The sequence below is a fragment of the Belonocnema kinseyi genome, chromosome 5 (assembly GCF_010883055.1).
Source record: "Belonocnema kinseyi isolate 2016_QV_RU_SX_M_011 chromosome 5, B_treatae_v1, whole genome shotgun sequence".
NCBI lineage: Eukaryota > Metazoa > Arthropoda > Insecta > Hymenoptera > Cynipidae > Belonocnema > Belonocnema kinseyi.
This window is the reverse complement of record NC_046661.1, coordinates 137437638-137455982: the sequence shown is the minus strand read 5'-3', so window position 1 is coordinate 137455982 and position 18345 is coordinate 137437638. Positions and strand designations below refer to the sequence as shown.

The following is an 18345-nucleotide window of genomic DNA, read 5'->3' as shown; positions in this document are numbered from 1 at the left end:
CCCCCCCCCTCATTTCCTACATTTCCCTTCCCACACTTTCCCTATAAGAATTTCCCTCATTTCCCTATCCACCCCTCTTATTCCCTTTAACTAGCCATACTTCCCCAACTTTTATTCCCACCTTTTCATTTACTCTTACTTACCCTAGTTAATCTTTCCTCATTTCCACCCACTTCCCCTACAATTTCCTCTGAGTTTTCCTCTTTGGAAACCCTACAAAAATTGAATTGCTTTTAATGTTCGTATTCCTCCAACTAAAACCAATTGTGGTTCGATTCTGTTTCAGAAAGTTTCTAAACCGTTTCTACGTTCCAAATTAAAGTTTTTTCTGTTCACACCATGACTTAGATTTCAAAATGACTTTATATTAACTTTTTGAGTACAATTTTTTCTGAAAACTGATCTTCGCTCCGCTGGGAATCGAACCACGCGTATTCCGATTGCCGGTCGGGTGTTTTCCCATTAAGCTACTAGAGGAGAGATCGAGAGAAGAATCGTTTTTCAGAAATACTAGCATATTTACGCCAGGTGTAAAAAGTGAAATTTTTCAAGGAATCTGTATTATCAGAGAATAACAGCATTTCTTCGTACTACTGTCCCACAGTTCTGAATTGAATCAGAGAATTTTCAAAATCAAATTATAATTGATATCTGGAACAAGGAATTAAAAAAAAAAAAATTATAGCGTCGAGCAAAATTATAATTCTGATTTGGAACAATGAATTTTCTAAAAAAAATTATAATATTGATTCAAAAGAGAAAATTTTTCGAAGAATTTATATGTAATTACAAATTGCATCAGAGAATTTTCAAAGAAAAATTATAATTAAAATCTTGGAGAAGGAATTTTCGAAAAGAATTACAATTTTGGCTTAAAACGGAGAATTAAAAAAATCTGATTCTGATTTGAAACAGGAAATTTTTGAAAATAATGATACTGAAACGTTAAATTTAAGAAAAAAATCTAATTCTGATTTGGAGCAGGAAATTTTTTTTAAAGAATTATAATTTTTAATTGTTTTAGGGAATTTTCCAAAGGAATTCCAAAAATTAGAGGATATTTTCGAGAAGAATTATAATTCTGACTTGGGGCAGTGGATTTTTTTGTTCGATAATAATTTGGTGTTGAAATTTTTGAAAAGAATGACTTAATTGGTTCTGGCGATTTTCAAACAAAAAATTATAATTGAGATCTGGAACAAGGAATTTTCAAAAAGAATTACAATTTTGGCTTAAAACGGGTAATAAAAAAAAATCTAATTCTGATTTAAAACAGGGAATTTTTGAAAATAATGATAATTTTTATTGGCAGCGGCGATTTTCGAAAAAAAATTTAATTTACGGTCTGAAGCAAGGGATTTTCAAAAAGAATGATAATTTTGACTAAATTAGTTCTGGCAATTTAAAAAAAAAATTATTATTGAGATCTGGAACAAGGAATTTTCAAAAAGAATTACAATTTTGACTTAAAACGAAAAATAAAAAAAATCTGATTCTGATTTGAAACAGGGAATCTTTGAAAATATTATAGTTTTTTATTGGTAGAGGAGATTTTCGAAAAAAAATTAAATTTAAGATCTGAAGCAAGGGATTTTCAAAAAGAAATATAATTTTGACCTACAGCAGCAAATTTTAGAAAAAATCTGAGTCTGATTTGGAACAGGGAATTTTTGAAAATAATGATAATTTTTTATTGGGGGAGGCGATTTTCGAAGAAAATTAAATATAAGATCTGAAGCAAGGGATTTTCAAAAAGAATTATAATTTTGACTAAATTGGCTCTGGCGATTAAAAAAATAATTATAATTGAGATCTGGAACAAGGAATTTTCAAAAAGAATTACAATTTTGGCTTAAAACGGAAAATCAAAACAAAAATCTGATTCTGATTTGAAACAGGGAAATTTTGAAAATATAATAATTTTTTATTGGTAGAGGCGATTTAAAAAAAACATTAAATTTAAGATCTGAAGCAAGGGATTTCCAAAAAGAAATATAGTTTTGACCTACAGCAGCAAATTTCAGAAAAAAATCTGATTCTGATTTGGAACAGGGAATTTTTGAAAATGATTGTAATTTTGAATTGGTTCATGCGATTTTCGATCAAATTAAACTTGAGGTCTGAAGCAAGGTATTTTCAAAAAGAATGATCACTTTTACTCAAAACGTTAAATTTAAGAAAAAAAATCTGATTTTTCTTTGGAGAAGCAATTTTTCTAAAAGAATTATAATTTTTAATTGTTTTAGGGAATTTTCAAAAAGATTTTCGAAAATAATTCCAAAAATTAGAGGATATTTTCGAGAAGAATTATAATCCTGACTTGGGGCAGTGGATTTTTTTGTTCGATAATAATTTTGTGTTGAAAGTTTTGAAAATAATGACTAAATTGGTTTTGGCGATTTTCAAACAAAAATTATAATTGAGATCTGGAACAAGGGATTTTAAAAAGAATCACAATTTTTATTTAAAACGGGAAATTTAAAAAAAAATCTGATTCTAATTTTGAAAGGGAATTTGTTTAAACAATTATATTCTTGAATTGGTTCAGGTGATTTTCCAAAAAAAAATTAAACTTTATATCAGGAAAAAGGACTTTTCAGAAAGAATTACAAAATTGACTTGAAACAGGAAATTTAAGAAAAAAATCTGATTCTGATTTGGAACAATGCATTTTCTTGTTAATTAATAATTTTGTGTTGTAATAAGAAATTTTTGAAAGGAATGATAATTTCGAGTTGGTTTGGGAAATTTTCAAGAAAATAAAATAAAATTCCATTCTAAAAGCAGGAATTTTTGAAAAGAATTGCAATTTGGCTCAGAAGACGGAAATTTAAAAAAGAAATGATAATTTTGAGTTGGTTTAGGGAATTTACAAAAAAAGTTATAACTGAGATTTGGTACAGATAATTTTCAAGAAGAATTGTAATTTTGACTAAGAACGTGGAATTTCAAAAAATAATCTAATAAATAAACCAATTCAGGATAAATGTATGAGACCTCAAAATAATTCAAGATAAATTCAAAACAATTTAAATAAACTGGAATAAATTTAAAAAATCAAGAAAATTCAATTGATTTCCGTCAAATTGGAATGAATTTATAAGAATTTAAGGGAAAAGAGAATAATCTGATGAAATTCATAAAAAATTAAAGTGAATTAAGAAAATTCAAATGAGTTAAAACAAAAATGTTTAATTTAAAAAAAACTTCATGAGTTCAGTAAATTTATAATTTGAAAAAAAATCCATTGAAATTAGTAAATTTAAAAGAATTAATATTTATTTAAAAAATTCTACGGAATTCCAAAGCATTTAGAAGAATTCATAGTAAATTAATAAGAATTCCGTTTGAATTCCAAACTTAAAATCTTTGAAACCCTGCTCATTTCTAATAATAAAAAAGACTAATGACTAAAAAGCAATTCAAAAGGATTTAAATGAATTGGAAACATTGAAAATAAATCGAAAATATCAATTTATTTCCGTAAAATTTGAGATAATTTAGAAGAATTTAGGGGTAATGAGAAGAATTCAATGAAATTCAAAAAAGATAAAGATGAATTTAAAAGGCAATCAAGTGAATTGAAAACAATTCAAAAATATGAAGAAAAAATCCATTGACTTTAAGTAGAATTGAGTAAATTTAGAAGAATTAAAATAAATGAACAAAATTCAGCAGAATTTAAAAGAATTCAGGGGAAAATTAATAAAAATTCGGGGTGAATTCAAAAAATTTCAAATCTTTGAAAACTCTGCAAATTTCTAACCAAAAGAAATAAAATCTTTTCAAATATATTAAAAGATTATAGGTCCGGTAAAATCTTTCCGTATTGAAATCCCTTCAAATAAATAAAATTAATAAAAAATACCTTGAAATCTTTTAGAATTCCCTAAAATATTTTAAATTAAAAGCTCTTGAAAATACCTTCGAAATTTTAAAAATATCCCAAAACTTTTCAATTTTCTTCAATAATTATTCGACATAATTCTTAAAAAAGTAGAAAAAGAAGGAAGAAGGAGCAAGCTACTTAGGACGATATTGCATAATTTCGCCTGATATTATGTTTGCCAGCCAGAACAACAAGAAAGTAAAAGGACAAAAAAGTAGCGTTCAGCAAAAAAATCTGTTGGGAAACTCATTTTCCTTTTCCTCCCATCCTCTCATTTTCTTCAACTTTCTCTCCATTAAACTTTTATGTAATAAAGCACAATATAGGGAACATTAATATTAACTTGTTTTCCTCAGTAAACTTGATATCGGTTATATCCGGAAAAGATTTATTAAATTATTATTCGATTTTTTTGTATCCTTACTAACACAACATAGTCTTTCATTCTAATGGATCCAAATTCCAAATTTGACATTTTAAATTCACTAAGAAAAGTTGAAGTTGATTTTATTTAAATTGAAAGAAAATTTCATTAATTATCAATTTCTCTACCAGATGGTCGATTTTAAATTCCACGTTCTCCAGGGACAATTTTTAATTTTCCTGGTCTTTTGTTTTTAATTTTTCAGGACCTAAGTCGGAATTTCAATTCTTTTGGAGAATTCTTGAAACCAACTAAAATTATCATTCTTTTCTAAAACCTTTTGTTACAAATTAGAATCAGATTTTTTCTAAAATTCCCTCTTCTGAGTACAAACTAATTATATTTGAAAATTCCCGATTCCAGAACTGAATTATACCTTCTTTTTTTATAACTCCATAAACCAACTCATATTTATCATTATTTTAGAAAAGTTTCCTGTTATAAATCAAAATTATCATTTTACAAGAAAATTCACTGTTTCAGCTAAGAATTATAATTATTTTTGGAAATTCCCTAAACCAACTTATAATAATTATTTTTTTAAAAATTCCATGTTTCAGACCAAAATCAGATTTTTTCGAAAATTCTCTAAACCAACTCAAAATTATCATCCTTTTCAAGAATTCCTGGTTCAAATTTAGAATTCCTTGTTTCAGATCTCAGTTATAAACTTTTTTGAAAATTCCCTGAGCCAACTCAAAATTAGCATTCTTTTTAAAAAATTCCATTTCCAGCCCAAAACAATTATCCAACAAGAAAATTCACTGCTCCAAGTAAGAATTCTAATTATTCTCGAAAATAACCTCATATTTATGGGATTCATTTGGAAAATCTTTTCGAAAAATCCCTAACAAAATAAAAAATTATTCTTTAAAAAAATTCCCTGTTCCAAATTAGAATCAGATTTTTTCCTGAAATTTCCTGTTTTAAGTCAAAATTGTAATTCTTTTTAAAATTCCTTTTTACAGATCTTAAGTTAAATTGTTTTCGAAAATCGACTGAACCATTTCAAATATATTATTTTCAAAATTTCCCTGTTAAAAATCAGAATCAGATTGTTTTTTGAAAATCCTACTTCTAAGTCAGAAATATAATTCTTTTTAAAAATTCCCTGTTCCAGACTGGATTATTTTTTTTTCTAAATTCTCTAAACCAACTCGAAATTGTCATTCTTTTCAAAAATTGCGTAGTCCAACACAAAATTATTATAAAAGAAATACACTGCTCTAACTCATAATTATAATTCTTCTCGAAAATATCCCCTTCTTTTTAGGATTATTTTGCAAAATTCTCTGAAATAATTAAAAATTATCATTCTTTAAAAAATTCGATCCTCCCAATCAGAACTTTTTTCTAAAATTTCCCGTTCTAAGTAAAAATTTAATTCTTTTCGAAAATCTTTTTTTTCCAGATCTGAGATTTAATTTTTTTCGCAAATCTCTTGAACCAATTCAAAATCATCAACATTTACAAAAATTTCAAATCAGAATTAAATTTTTTATGAAATTGACCACTTCAAGTCAAAATTTTAATTCTTTTTGAAAATTTGTTTTTCCAGATCTGAAGTTGCAACTAGTTTTCTACATAAAAGTTGAATTTTTAGAAAAATTTTCAACGAAATACATGACTTTTCAACCGAAAAAGATCAATTTAGAACAAAAAATAGAATAGTCAAATTTTCAGTTGAGAAAATAAATTTCCAACCATAAAAGAAAATTTTAGTGAAATAATTAGATTTTTTAACTAATGAGATTACATTTTGTAATGAAAAACGATGAATTGTCAACAATATCGTGCTCAAATATAATCGCTATATTTTTAGTTTATAAAATTGATTTATAAATAAATACTGGAGTTTTCAACTATAAAAGATCAATTTGAAACAAAAAATGTAAAAGTAAAATTTTTGGTTGACAAAAATAGGTTAAGAAATTAATTGTCAATAAAAAAACAAATATTCAGCAAAATAGTCAAATTTTTAACAAAATAAATGAATTTTCAACCAAAAACATACATTTTTTGCCAAAAGTATGGATTTTGAACAGTAATTGGAATAGCTCCATATTCAAACGAAAATAAATACACTATTTTTATCTAAAAAGGGTAAACGTTCAGCCAAAAATAGAATAATTATATTTTCAGTTAAATATTTCAACAAAATAAAAAAAAATAAAGAATTTCCAACAAAGAATGTATATGTTTTAGCAAAATAATTATTTTCACCACCGCGAAAATCGAATTTTTAACAAAACAGTTGGATTTTCAACAATATAATAAAATTTTTATAATGACTATATGTTTGCTCAATTGACAGAATTTATATCTATGTTAGTTCTATAATTTTATAAAATCGTAGTTATATTTTTAGATGTGGGGGGGGGGGGGGCAAGAATCATAAGTTATCTTAGAATATTGGGGAGGGGGGCGTAATTTCAGAAAAATGCCTTACGCAACTTGTGGATGGCCCCTAGACTTCAACTATAGTTTATGGAAAATTCCCGAACTCTGTCAGGTTTTCCCTGAAAGTTCCTAACTTTCCCTGACCAGCTTCTAATTCCCTAACTTTACCCGAATTCCCTCACATGTAGCAACCCTGTATAGTTTCGGTCAAGTGTTCGTTCGTCGTAATTTTTGACTGGGAGGGGATGTAGGGGAAGTGACGAAAGGGGAATAAAGATGAGTGAAGGGAGAGGAATTAGGAGAGTCATGGAAAGTTAAGTAGGGGAAATGATGGGAGGGGTTCTAGGGAAGTGACAGTGAATAAAAGATGGGAACTGGGGGAAGAGATGTAAGGGATGTAAAGAAGTAGGGGGGTTAAGAGGAAGTGCGTGGAGGGGAGTCAGTGCGGGGGAAATAGGCTTATTAAATTAGAGGAAGCGAGGGTGTGTAGGGAAGGTTATGCATACGAAAGGACATGAGATAGTGGGAGGGAAGGAAGTGAAATGATTTGATTGGTAGTGGGATAATTGAGGGGAGAAAAAGAAATGGAAAGTAAGAGGAAGGAAAGTAGGTGAGATGAAGAAAAGTAGGCAAAAGGAGGGAAAGTATGGGACACCTGATTCGCTGCTGTTAAACCCGAAAGTCGGATCTCTCCAGCGAAAGAAATTGACTCAAAGTCCAGGCGGAGCGTTTCCACCACCACTTCTCTCTGCTCACTCCAGAGAGCTCGAGCGTTGGAGTGGGATAGGAAGTGGAGAAGGAGGTGGAAGACTCACATCTGCTAATTGAGCCATTTCGAAGAAAATTCCTGGAACTTCTCTCCGCTGTTCAGGCCATCTGAAAGTGATCTAATGTAAAGAAAGTAGAATGATTGAAAATAAAGGGTATTGTATAAGGAAAGGGTAGCATCACGTAAGCAAGGTGTGAAGGAAAGGCCGACGTGTGGTAATTGAAATGGGGGAAATGAAAAGGTTTCTCGGAGCTCAAAAGTAGCGTAGCGGTTTTCATTCGAAGCTATCACCTCTTCCATTATCCGATAGTCGATCGACTCGTAACTCGTGAAACTGTCTATACTGGCGCTTACCACGAGATTGAGTTACGTGGGCTTCGACTATCTCTCTCCTCTCTCCTCTCTCCTTCCCCCTCTCTCTCTCTCTCTCTTCTCCCAACTATCTCTTATACTCATCCCACTTTCTCGCTTTTTTCCTCGCTTCTCTCTCTTTATATCATATCTCTCGTTTTTTTCTCTCTCTCCTCCCAAGTAGAAGCTGAAAATCGTGGAGCAAAACGCCTGAGACCCATACCAGCAGAAACATCTTATCTCCACCATTTCCTTCATTGGTTCGCTCGATTCCTCTCATAACGGTCTGTCAGACGAGAATGTTGGTAATTCGATGGATTAGGTTGGGTTAGACTTTCCAGATAGACCACGGAAACGATTGGTCGACTTGATTGCAAAATCGATTCCCGTCTAGATATCTGTCTAATGTCTATCAATCTGTCTCTTAGTACGCGCCCCAGTTATGAGCAGACAATGCCCTACCTATTTCTCCAGATAATAAATCTTCCTTAATCATATTCCTCACAGGGGCAAACTGCATTCCTTAAAATTCGCATTAGCGGAGGTGGATTGCTCCGGTTTATATCGGATTACTCCGGATTACCTCCAGAGAGAATTACCCTGGATTACCCTGGATTACCCGGATTACTCCGGATTGAGTAGGAATATTCTGGATTACGGAAAATGGTCGTGGATTACTCCACTTAAACTATAAATTCACGCGAATTTATAGACAAAAATATTACTTTTGAACTGTTTTAATTGTTAAGAAAATGCATACATTTTCAACAAAGTGGTTGAATTAATAACTAAAAAACAAAAATTTTCAAGCTAATATTTGAATTTTCGAATAGAAATAAAAAATTTTCGACCAAACATTAATAGCTACATTTTTAGCCAGAGATTAATTTTCAACTAAAATGATCAATCTTTAACCGGATTAGTTCAATTTTCAGTCAAATAGATTAATTTCAACCAAAAAAACAACGATCTTTTGAGTAAATAATTGAACAATAGTTGAATTTACAATAAAAAATTATTTTTCAACCAAAAAACAACGATCTTTCAACAAATGCTAAAATTTTAAAATAATCACAGGTATACATTTGAAATTAAAATGATGAATCTGAAGTGAAAAATAATCCTAAACTTTTTTAATTAAAATCTAGAAGGAAAATTAATTTTTAACCAAAAAATATAAATACAGTTGATTTTTCAACTAAAAAGAATACTTTTAAACATAATTCCGTGATATTCAAGAAAGTAGATAAGTTTCAACCAATTAGTTGAATTTTCATTTTAAAAAATTCATTTGTAACCAAGAAGATTAATTTTTTACCGAAAAAGAGGAATTTTCAACAAAATGCATAAATTATGAAGAAAATAGTTGAATTTTATTCTCAACTAAAAAATATACATTTTTAACAAAAAATACAAAATTTACACTTTCAATTACAAAAAAAAATAATATTTTTTAAATAAGAAAATTAATTTTGTACCGAAACAGTCAAAATTTCAACAAACTGTATGAATTTTCAACCAACAAAATAAATTTTCAATTAAAAAATATATAATTTGCAATAAAAAGTAGAATATTTAAATTTTGAGTTAAAAAATATAAGTTTTGCAAAAAAAGAAACGAATTTTCGACAAAATACTTAAATTTTCAATCGAGTAGTGGAATTTTTAACCGAATTTTAGAATTTTAAACTAGAAAAAATAAATGAATAATTAAAATGGAATAGCTAAATTTTGAATTAAGCAAATTAATTTTCTAACCAAAAAATCCGAATTTTTAAAAATATAGTTAAATTTTCTACAAAGTAGATTAAGGTTTCAATAAATAGTTAAATTTTGAATCAAAACCATAAATTCTCAAACAAGAAGATTTATTTAAGAAAATTTAAGTTAATCGGGAAGGTTAAAAATTTAGTTTTTGATCTACAAATGTAGCTATTCCATTTTGGGATGTAAACTTATCTGCATTTTTTTTTGTTACAAATTCAACCATTTAGTTCTAAATTCTTTTATTTTGTTATAATTCGTCTTTGCGTAGCAAATTTATCTTCTTGGTTAAAGAAGTTTGAAATTATTTTTCGTTGAAAATTTATCTTTCGGTAGAAAATTAATCTTCATGGTTTAAAATTCATCTTTAAATGTTAACAATTCCACAAATTGGTAAATAAATCAACTGTTTTGTTAAAAGTATAATTATTTTGTCGAAAATTCAACTTTTAAGGTTGAAATTTCAACTGTTTCTAAAAAAATCATCCTCTTGGTTTGAAAATTGAACCTTAAGGTTACGAATGCAACCACTAAATTTTTTGTGTTGATAATATTGGTCTTGGCATGGGGTAAAGTCGGGTGAAAACAGGGTAAAGTCGGCTATGTTAAGGGGTAAAATCAGCTATGGTATGGGGTAAGTTCAGCTATGGTACGGGGTAAAACTGACTATATTAAGGGGTAAAATCGACAATGGTACAGGGTAAAATCGACTCGGGTACTCGGTTAATACTCACTGAGTTAAGTCGAGTATAGTATAGTATAGTATAGTAGGGGATAACATCGGCTTGGGCATCGGGTAGAGTCGGATGGTAATAGGGTGAAGTCGACTCAGTTACTCAGAAAAGTCGAGTACAGTGTAGTATAGTATAGTACGGGGTGACATCGGTTATAGCACAGGGTAAAATTGACTCGGGTATCGGGTAAAGGAGGGTGGGAAGGGGACAAGATCGGTTCGAGTATGGAGAAAAATCAGGTGAGAACGGAGTAAAGTCGAGTAGGTTACGGAGTAATATCGGCTATGGTATAGGATAACATCGGCTCGAGTGTGGGGTAAATTCGGATGGGAGCGGGGTAAAGACGACTCAATTACAGAGCAAAGTCGAGTATAGTACGTGCCAAAATCGGGTAGGGTACGGAGTCATTTCGGCTATGGCACAGGATAAAATCGGCTCTGGTATGGTATAGAGTGGGGTGGAAATGGAGTAAAGTCGGCTCAGTTACAGAGTAATGTCGAGTACGTTACGGGGTAAAATGGGCTATGGTGAAGGTAAAATCGGCTCGGGTATGGGGTAAAGTCGAGTGGGAACGGTATAAAGTCGGCTCAATTACAGAGTATAGTCGAGTATGTTACAAGGTGCAATCGGCTGAGTCATAGAGTATAGTTTAGTATGAGACGGGGTAAAATCGGCTATGGTACAGAGTAAAATCGGCTCGGGTACGAAATATAGTCGGGTGGAAACGGGGTAAAGTAGGGTAGTGTACGGAGTAATATCGGCTATAATACAGGGTGAAATGGGCTAAGTACGGGATAAAATCGGCTCGGGTACGAAGTAAAGTTGGGTGGAAAGGGGGTAAAATCGGGTATGGTACGAGGTAAAGTCGGCTAGGATTTAAAGTGATTCAAACAACTGTTTCCCGACCTCAAAATTCTTTGTAAAAAACTGTTTTTGATATGAAAGATTCTTTTCCTCTGATTTTCCCCAGAATACTAAAAGAAGGGAAGAGAAGGAAAAGAAACGAATAAAATTGGGATCGTCAGGGACCTGAAAGGACGCCATTCATTACCAGTCTGACTACACGTACAGTATCGATAAGAGGTGTTCTGGCTCTCTTTCTATGCGAGCAATGCACTCCACCATTGTCCTGAATATCGATAGCCTTTTCTTGTCGAGGGACCAAGGAAAAAAAAAAAAGAAAAAAAAATTGACCAAACTGACTCTCGTCTCGGGTAAATACACTATGTATGTAGATACGGTGTTCCACGTACGCTTCGTCTCGCTTCGACGGACTTACTTCTTTCTATAGAGATCAGTGACGAGATTCAGGATGCTTTCATGGGACTTTTATTTCCAGTTTATTCGGGTTTTATTTTTATTTTTATTTTTTACGGCTTCGTTTGGCTCATGCGGAAAATTCAATTACGGTAACTGATTGAACAAAGTTGCAAAAAATACTTCAATTAATTTAGAGTGAACGAAAAAATTCATTTTCAAAATTCCCTGATTTTTCCCTTATTTTTTCCTTATTAGTTTTTCATTTTTCTGCCCGGTAATAGTAAAAGACCATCAATTTAATCTTTTAAAAATTTTAAATTGATTAAAATCTTTTAATTTTAAATTTATTTACGTATTTTCGGTAAATTTTCAACAAAACAGTTGAATTTTTGAGAAAAAGGTTAAATTCTAAAAAAAAAGTTTATCATTTTTTTTTTTACCAAAAAAGACAAATTATGAACTGAAAGCGATAAATCTTCAACCAAAAATGGAAACGTTACATGTACAGCTAAAATAATTGATTTTTAACTAACAAAAAAAGAATTAAAAAAAATAGTTTAACTTTTAACAAAACAGATCAATTTTTATTTAAAATTATAAATTTTAACTTGAATAATTAAATTCTCAGTCTCAAAAATTTATTTGCAGCCGAAAAAAAAATAATTTTCAACCAGAAATAAATTGTCAGCTGAAATGGTTAATAAAAAATATCTTTCATCAAAATAGTTCAACTTTCAACAAAATAATTAAAATATGCACAAAATATTTTACTTTTTAACCAAACAGTTGAATTCTGAATAAAAAAATTAATAGTTGACATTTCAACCAAAACGATCAACTTTCTACCAAAAGAGTTGAATTTAAAAACCAAAAAGTCGAATTTTGAAACATGGAGATTGAATTTCTACAAAAAGTCGAATTTTTAACAAAATATATGAATTTTCAATAAAAAATGAAAGAATTTTCAACTGAGAAAGATAAATTTTAAACCAAAAATGAAAAAGTTAATATTTTAATAAAAAATAAATTTCAACAATTTGCTAACAAAATAATCCAATTTTCACACAAAGATAAATTTTCAAACCAAAAAGATGAATTTTGATCAAATAAAGACTTTTCAGTCAAGAAAGGAAAAAATTCATTCGAATTCTTGACGTTTAAGTAAAAAAGATGACTTCAACTAAAAGTATGAATCAATAACTTAAATAATAAAATTCTCAGTTATAAAAATTAATTTTCATTGAAAATAAAAAGAATTTTCACCCAGAATAATTTTTAGCTGATTTCTAAGAAAAAGTTGGACTTTCAACTAAATAAATGAATTTTCAAAGAAATGGTTGAATTCTTATCTGAAGAAGATACATTTGTAAAGAAAAATAAAAAAGTTATTATTTTACTATAAAAATTAATTAAAAAAACAAAAAATACGAATTTTCGACAAAATAGCCCAATTTTTATTCAGATATGTATTTTTCAACCAAATTGCACATTTTTCACAAAGTTTCAAACCAAGAAGACAACAAAAATAATGAATATTCAACGGGATTAGATACATTCTTTGTTGGAAAAATTCATTTTCAAAAATAAATAAATTAATTAATTATCCACCGAAGAGATAAATTTCATAACTAAAATATTAAACTTTTTACAAAAAATCTTAGATATTTAAAAAAATTAAAAACATTTTCACTTGAATCGGAAAGATTATTTTAACTCGCTAGTAGTTCGAGCATCGAATAGTCAGACCTTTTAGCGTGTCTAATAATTACGCAGCATTTTTTCTACTAAAAACTTTTCCTTGATTTAAAGAACCATTTTTTCCCATGAAAATTTTTCTTTTGATTAAAATGATTTTCTTCATTTTTAAGTAATTTTTCTTTAAATGAAAAGATTATGTTAAAGAAACGGTTTATTCAATTTAAGAAAAATATTTTTCACAGTGATTCGTTTAAAATTCGAATTTATATTTGAGTTTTGCATCAAGTTGCAAATAATTTATTTTTTATTTTTAGGGTTTGTCATACTTTTTTCCTAGGAGAGGAAATTAGGAGAGAAAGTTTGGAAAGCGAGGGGAAGTAGGGGAAGAATTGGAACCAAAGAAAAATGAGGAAAATGGAAGTAGGGAAATCGAGTGGAAATGAGGAAAGGGGAATTAAGGAAATTTAAGAGGAGGGGTTGTAGGGGGGGGGATTAGATATGGAAAGTAAGGGGAAATGAGTGGAAGAAAATGAGGATAGTAAGGGAAAATGAGAGGAGGGCTAATAGGGTAGAGCGGTGGTTAAAGAGGGGAGGAAGAGTTATTTTTGGAAAAGGGAAGTAGGACAAGTGAGAAAAATTAAGGTCAGGGTTGATAAGTAAAAAGGAAGCAGAGCAAGTAAGGGTAAATTAATGGTAATGGAGTAGGGAAAATGAGAAAGGAGTTAGGAAAAAGAGATAGAAGTGAGGGAAATTAAGCGATGGGAAGTAGGAGGGATAAAAAAAGGGAAGTAGGGGAAAATGAGCGAAATGGAGGTAGGCGAAATTAAGAGAACGGAAGTGAGGGAAATATAGCGAAAGAAGAGTAGGGGAAATGAGGGGAGGGAAGTATATAAAGTGAGAGAAAATTGGGGCGAGGAAGTACGGGAAATATTTTGAAGTGAGGGAAGTGAAACTCCGGCTAGCAGGGTAGTGCATTTCAGTGGGAGAGGAAAAGTGATAGCTAGGGAAGGAAAGTAGGGGAAGGAAGTGTTAGCTGGGGAAGTGAGAAGGGGAGAGCAGAAGAGAGATTAAAGTAGTAGCGAAAGAAGTAGGGAGAGGAGAGGTACAAAAGAGTGACGTGAAGGGTGGGGAGGTAACGGTAGAGAGGGGAAAGTACAGAAAGTAGGGGAAGGGAATTATGGCAGAGGGAGGTTTAAAAAACGTAATTAGCGTCTAAACAGGCTACGAGAAACTTTTTTTTAGGAAAACCTACTTTGATAAATTTATTAAATTAGAAAAAGGAATGAAAAAGGGGAGTAGGGTTTAACTTTTTAACGAAATACCCGAAGACGATAAGAACTAAATTGGCTTCCACAAAGTTCCTCAAGGATGAAATTGGCCTGTTCTTATTTTTCCTCTAATTAAAGTCAAAAGCTTTTTGATGCTTTTTGCAGCCTTGCCTCAAATAAAGGAAGACATAAATAAAAAATAATTTTTTTTAATACGTGAGATTTAAACTACTATAAAAAATTTTCATTTCCTCAATAAAGCTCGTGGAAAATTTAGATCTTAAATAAGAATCAGTGTTTTACTTGAATTTCGAGAAATCTTTTATGAGACAAAGTGAATTCTTGAGAAAAAGAATGTGTATCCTTTGAGGCGGAGGGCAACATCTCAAGAAAAAAACTATTGTTCTCTTACAAAGTGATTCGGTTGACCACGGATGTTGATTTTAGGATGTAAGGGTCTGTTGCTCCAGTTTGTACTGGCATTTTTCGTGACATTTAGGTGAACAGAATTTTCTACATCCGAAACTTTACAAGAATCTTTTTTTTTTTGTGGATATCTCGTTTTATAATTAAAACTATAATTAAAACTATAATTCGTTACCGGTAAACAAAAAAATTAACCGTAACAATAATTTTCCTGATGCAATTTAAAATGATTGAGGTTTCATTTCATAAAATTAATTTCAAGTTTTGGGAATTTCAAAATATGTAAAAAAAAAGAGTTTGAATATTTTAAGCAAATTTTTTTATTTAGCCAGAATTTAGCAAATTTTAGGAAAATTGAATCATATCAAAAGATATTTAGAAACCTTAGAAGCATCTAAAATATTTTCAAATATTTCAAAAAATTTTCAACAAAATGTAGATTATTGAAGATTTAAGAAATTAGAAGCTTTTTAAGAATTTTAAAAGGTTTGAGAAAATTAAAAAAAAAATTAACATTTATCGGTTGGAAATTATTTTATTTTTTAATTAATTAAATTTCTTTAAAATTTGCTACTATTACAGAGCTTTTTCTATCAGAAAATGTATCTTTTTTTTAAACCAATTGATTCTTATCCTAGAATCCGCGAATTTCAGAAATTGGGAAAATTGTCTCGACAATTCTAAATTCGAGTTTCGAGACTGTCGTAGTTATTTTTATAGAATACAATTGATATTTCCGGCCAAGAAAGATAAAAACTAATTTCGTTATAAAATTTATACCAAGTGGAGAAGCTCTTACGATCGATAGTAGTTCGTCAAGTGCATGACCTAACAACATATTCCTGAAAGAAGAAAAGTTTTCATCTATTCTAGTCTACCACTCGAGCATTTTTCTCCATTTTACTTTTCTCTATTTTCTTCCCCCAAGCCGAATCCTTCCGGATGACTCGCTTCTGTGGAGGATCCGGTTGGGAAGTTTTCCTTGTTGCAGTACCAAAGTGGAAGTTGAACGAAAACTGTCCTTCACAGAATCGTCTATATCAGAACGTATTTTTCTTGACATTTTAGACATTTGATTTTTTTTAGGAAAATTGGATTTATATAATAAATTTGTTACTAGTGGTACCTTTCAGGAGTATGAGGACACATTATGAGGATATCTTCGAAAAAAACAATAATTTAGAATAATTTTTGACTCCTGGAAAAATCTAGGAAAATAGGAATAAATATTGGCGAATTACGTGAAATAAAATTTAAATTTTCCTCTTTAAAATTAGCCCAAGAAACTTTAAAAATCAATAGTAGTTCCCGAATTATCACAAAAAATGTACAGGCGTCAGTCCCGCTCAACCGAGCAATTTTCGTTCCAGGAGTATGAGGACACAGGATGAGGATATCTCCGGAAAAATAATAATTCAGAATTATTTTTGACTCCTGGAAAAATGTAGGAAAATAACAATAAATATTTGCATGTTATGTGAAATAAAATAAAAAATTTCCTCTTTAAAATTAGCCTAAGAAATATTTTAAATGTTTAGTAGACTTTAATTTTTATTTTGGATAGCTTTCAAATGTTTATTGTAATTTTCCTACATTTTTCCGTGTGCCAGAATTTATTTTATCTCATTTTTTCTCGAATTATATTTTAAAATGTAGAGGCGTCAGTCCCGCTCAACCCAGCGATTTTCGAATTGCGCACGCCTCTACATTTTTTATAATAATTCGAGTTTTAGAGAACATCTCTACAGATTATAGGGCTCATTTGAAAGAGAAGACTTAAAGGTTCATTCTGTGTGTAACTTTTAAATTTTGACCATTATTTTTCTAGATTTTTCCAGGAGGTTTAGGAAAATTAATTATAATTAACCTTTACCTATTAATTATCTAAGAAAAAATTCGAATTTTTAACTAAAAATTATTAGACTTCACCAAGACAGGCATCCTTAAATTTTCAGATCAAAACCAATTTCGACCAAGAAAAAAAAACATTTCAACAAAACATTTCAATTTTGAATTGAAAAAGATAAATTTCCAAGCTAAAATGTAATAGTTAAATTCTTCGTTAAGAAAATTTATTTTGAACCGAAAAAAAGATTCTCAACAAAATAGTACAATTTTCAACAATTAAATGTATTTTCAACCAAAAAGTCGAATTTTCAACAAAATACATTGATTTTTAAACAAATGGTTAAATTTAAAAATAAAATATAAAAAATTTTATCTAAAAATGGAGTGATTACATTTTCCATTTGAAAAACTAATTTTTATCCCAGAAAACAAATTTTCAAATAAATAGCTAAATTCTTAAATAAAGAAATTAAACCTCAACAAAAATGATAAATTTGCAACCACAAAAATAAACTTTTAACCAAAAAAATAAGTTTGTACGCAAAGTAAGCATTTTTAAACGAGAAAATTTATTTTATCCTGACAGGGACGAATTTTCAAACAAACAGTGAAATTTTCAACTAAAAAAAAAAAAAACAATTTTCAACTAAAAATGTAATAGTTTTTTTTTCAGTCAAAAAATTATTTTTCACCCGAAAAAAACAACAGGTTCTCAACATAATAATGCTATTTTCTACAAGAGACATGTTTTTTGAATCAAAAAGATTAATTTTTAAACAAGAAGATTGATTTATAATCAATCAATAATTAAAAATATTAATTTTCAAAAATAAGCAATAGTTACATCTAGACTTAAACAAACTAATTTTCAAAAAAATACATGAATTTTCAACAAATTAGTCAATTTTTAACTAAAAAATAAACATTGCCAGACAAAAAAATTTTCTAACAAGAAAGGCGAGTTTTCAAACAAAAATAGATTGGTTGAAAATCCAATTTAAAAAAATTTTCAACTAAAAATAAAAAGAATTCTCGACCAAAGCCAATAGTTTTTTCAAAGCTCGGCTTTTTTTCTAATTTAAAATTGAATTTTTTATCATCGTCCACAGTTGAAAAAACGTGCTCTTTGAGCGAAAAAAATCACTATATAAATTTTCCCTTTCCTCGGAACCTCATAATATTTTCCAATTAATTTAGAATCTTAATTCTAATGTCAAACCAAACAAATAAAAGTTCTTCTAGCTTTCCTTTTAAATTACAAAAAAATAAAATTATTCAAAAAATACTCACTTTTTTATTGTCCATGCCGGTTGAAGAACTGGTCACCGGCTGGTCGAGCCTGTAACAAAAATCAAGAAGATCTTTAGTAAAGCAAAAATTTAAAAATCCGTTTTTGTCCTTAAATTAATTCTTGTTTCTGTTTTAATCGAATGGGGAGGGGAATAAGGGATAAGGAGGGGGAATAAGGGCTGGGGAGGGGAATAAGGGGTAGGCAGGGGCGGCATTGAGGGTGG

At 29.6% G+C, this 18345-nt stretch overlaps 1 protein-coding gene across 1 annotated transcript in view; it reads right to left on the bottom strand.

The window, feature by feature from the left end:
- The window catches only part of LOC117172367, a 504467-nt gene that overhangs the window by 398219 nt on the left and 87903 nt on the right, over positions 1 to 18345 (bottom strand). The window contains exon 2 of the mRNA XM_033360222.1: positions 18122 to 18170. Coding sequence (XP_033216113.1) covers positions 18122 to 18136 — 15 coding nt within the window. The 5' untranslated portion in view covers positions 18137 to 18170. The remainder of the gene's footprint in view (positions 1 to 18121; positions 18171 to 18345) is intronic.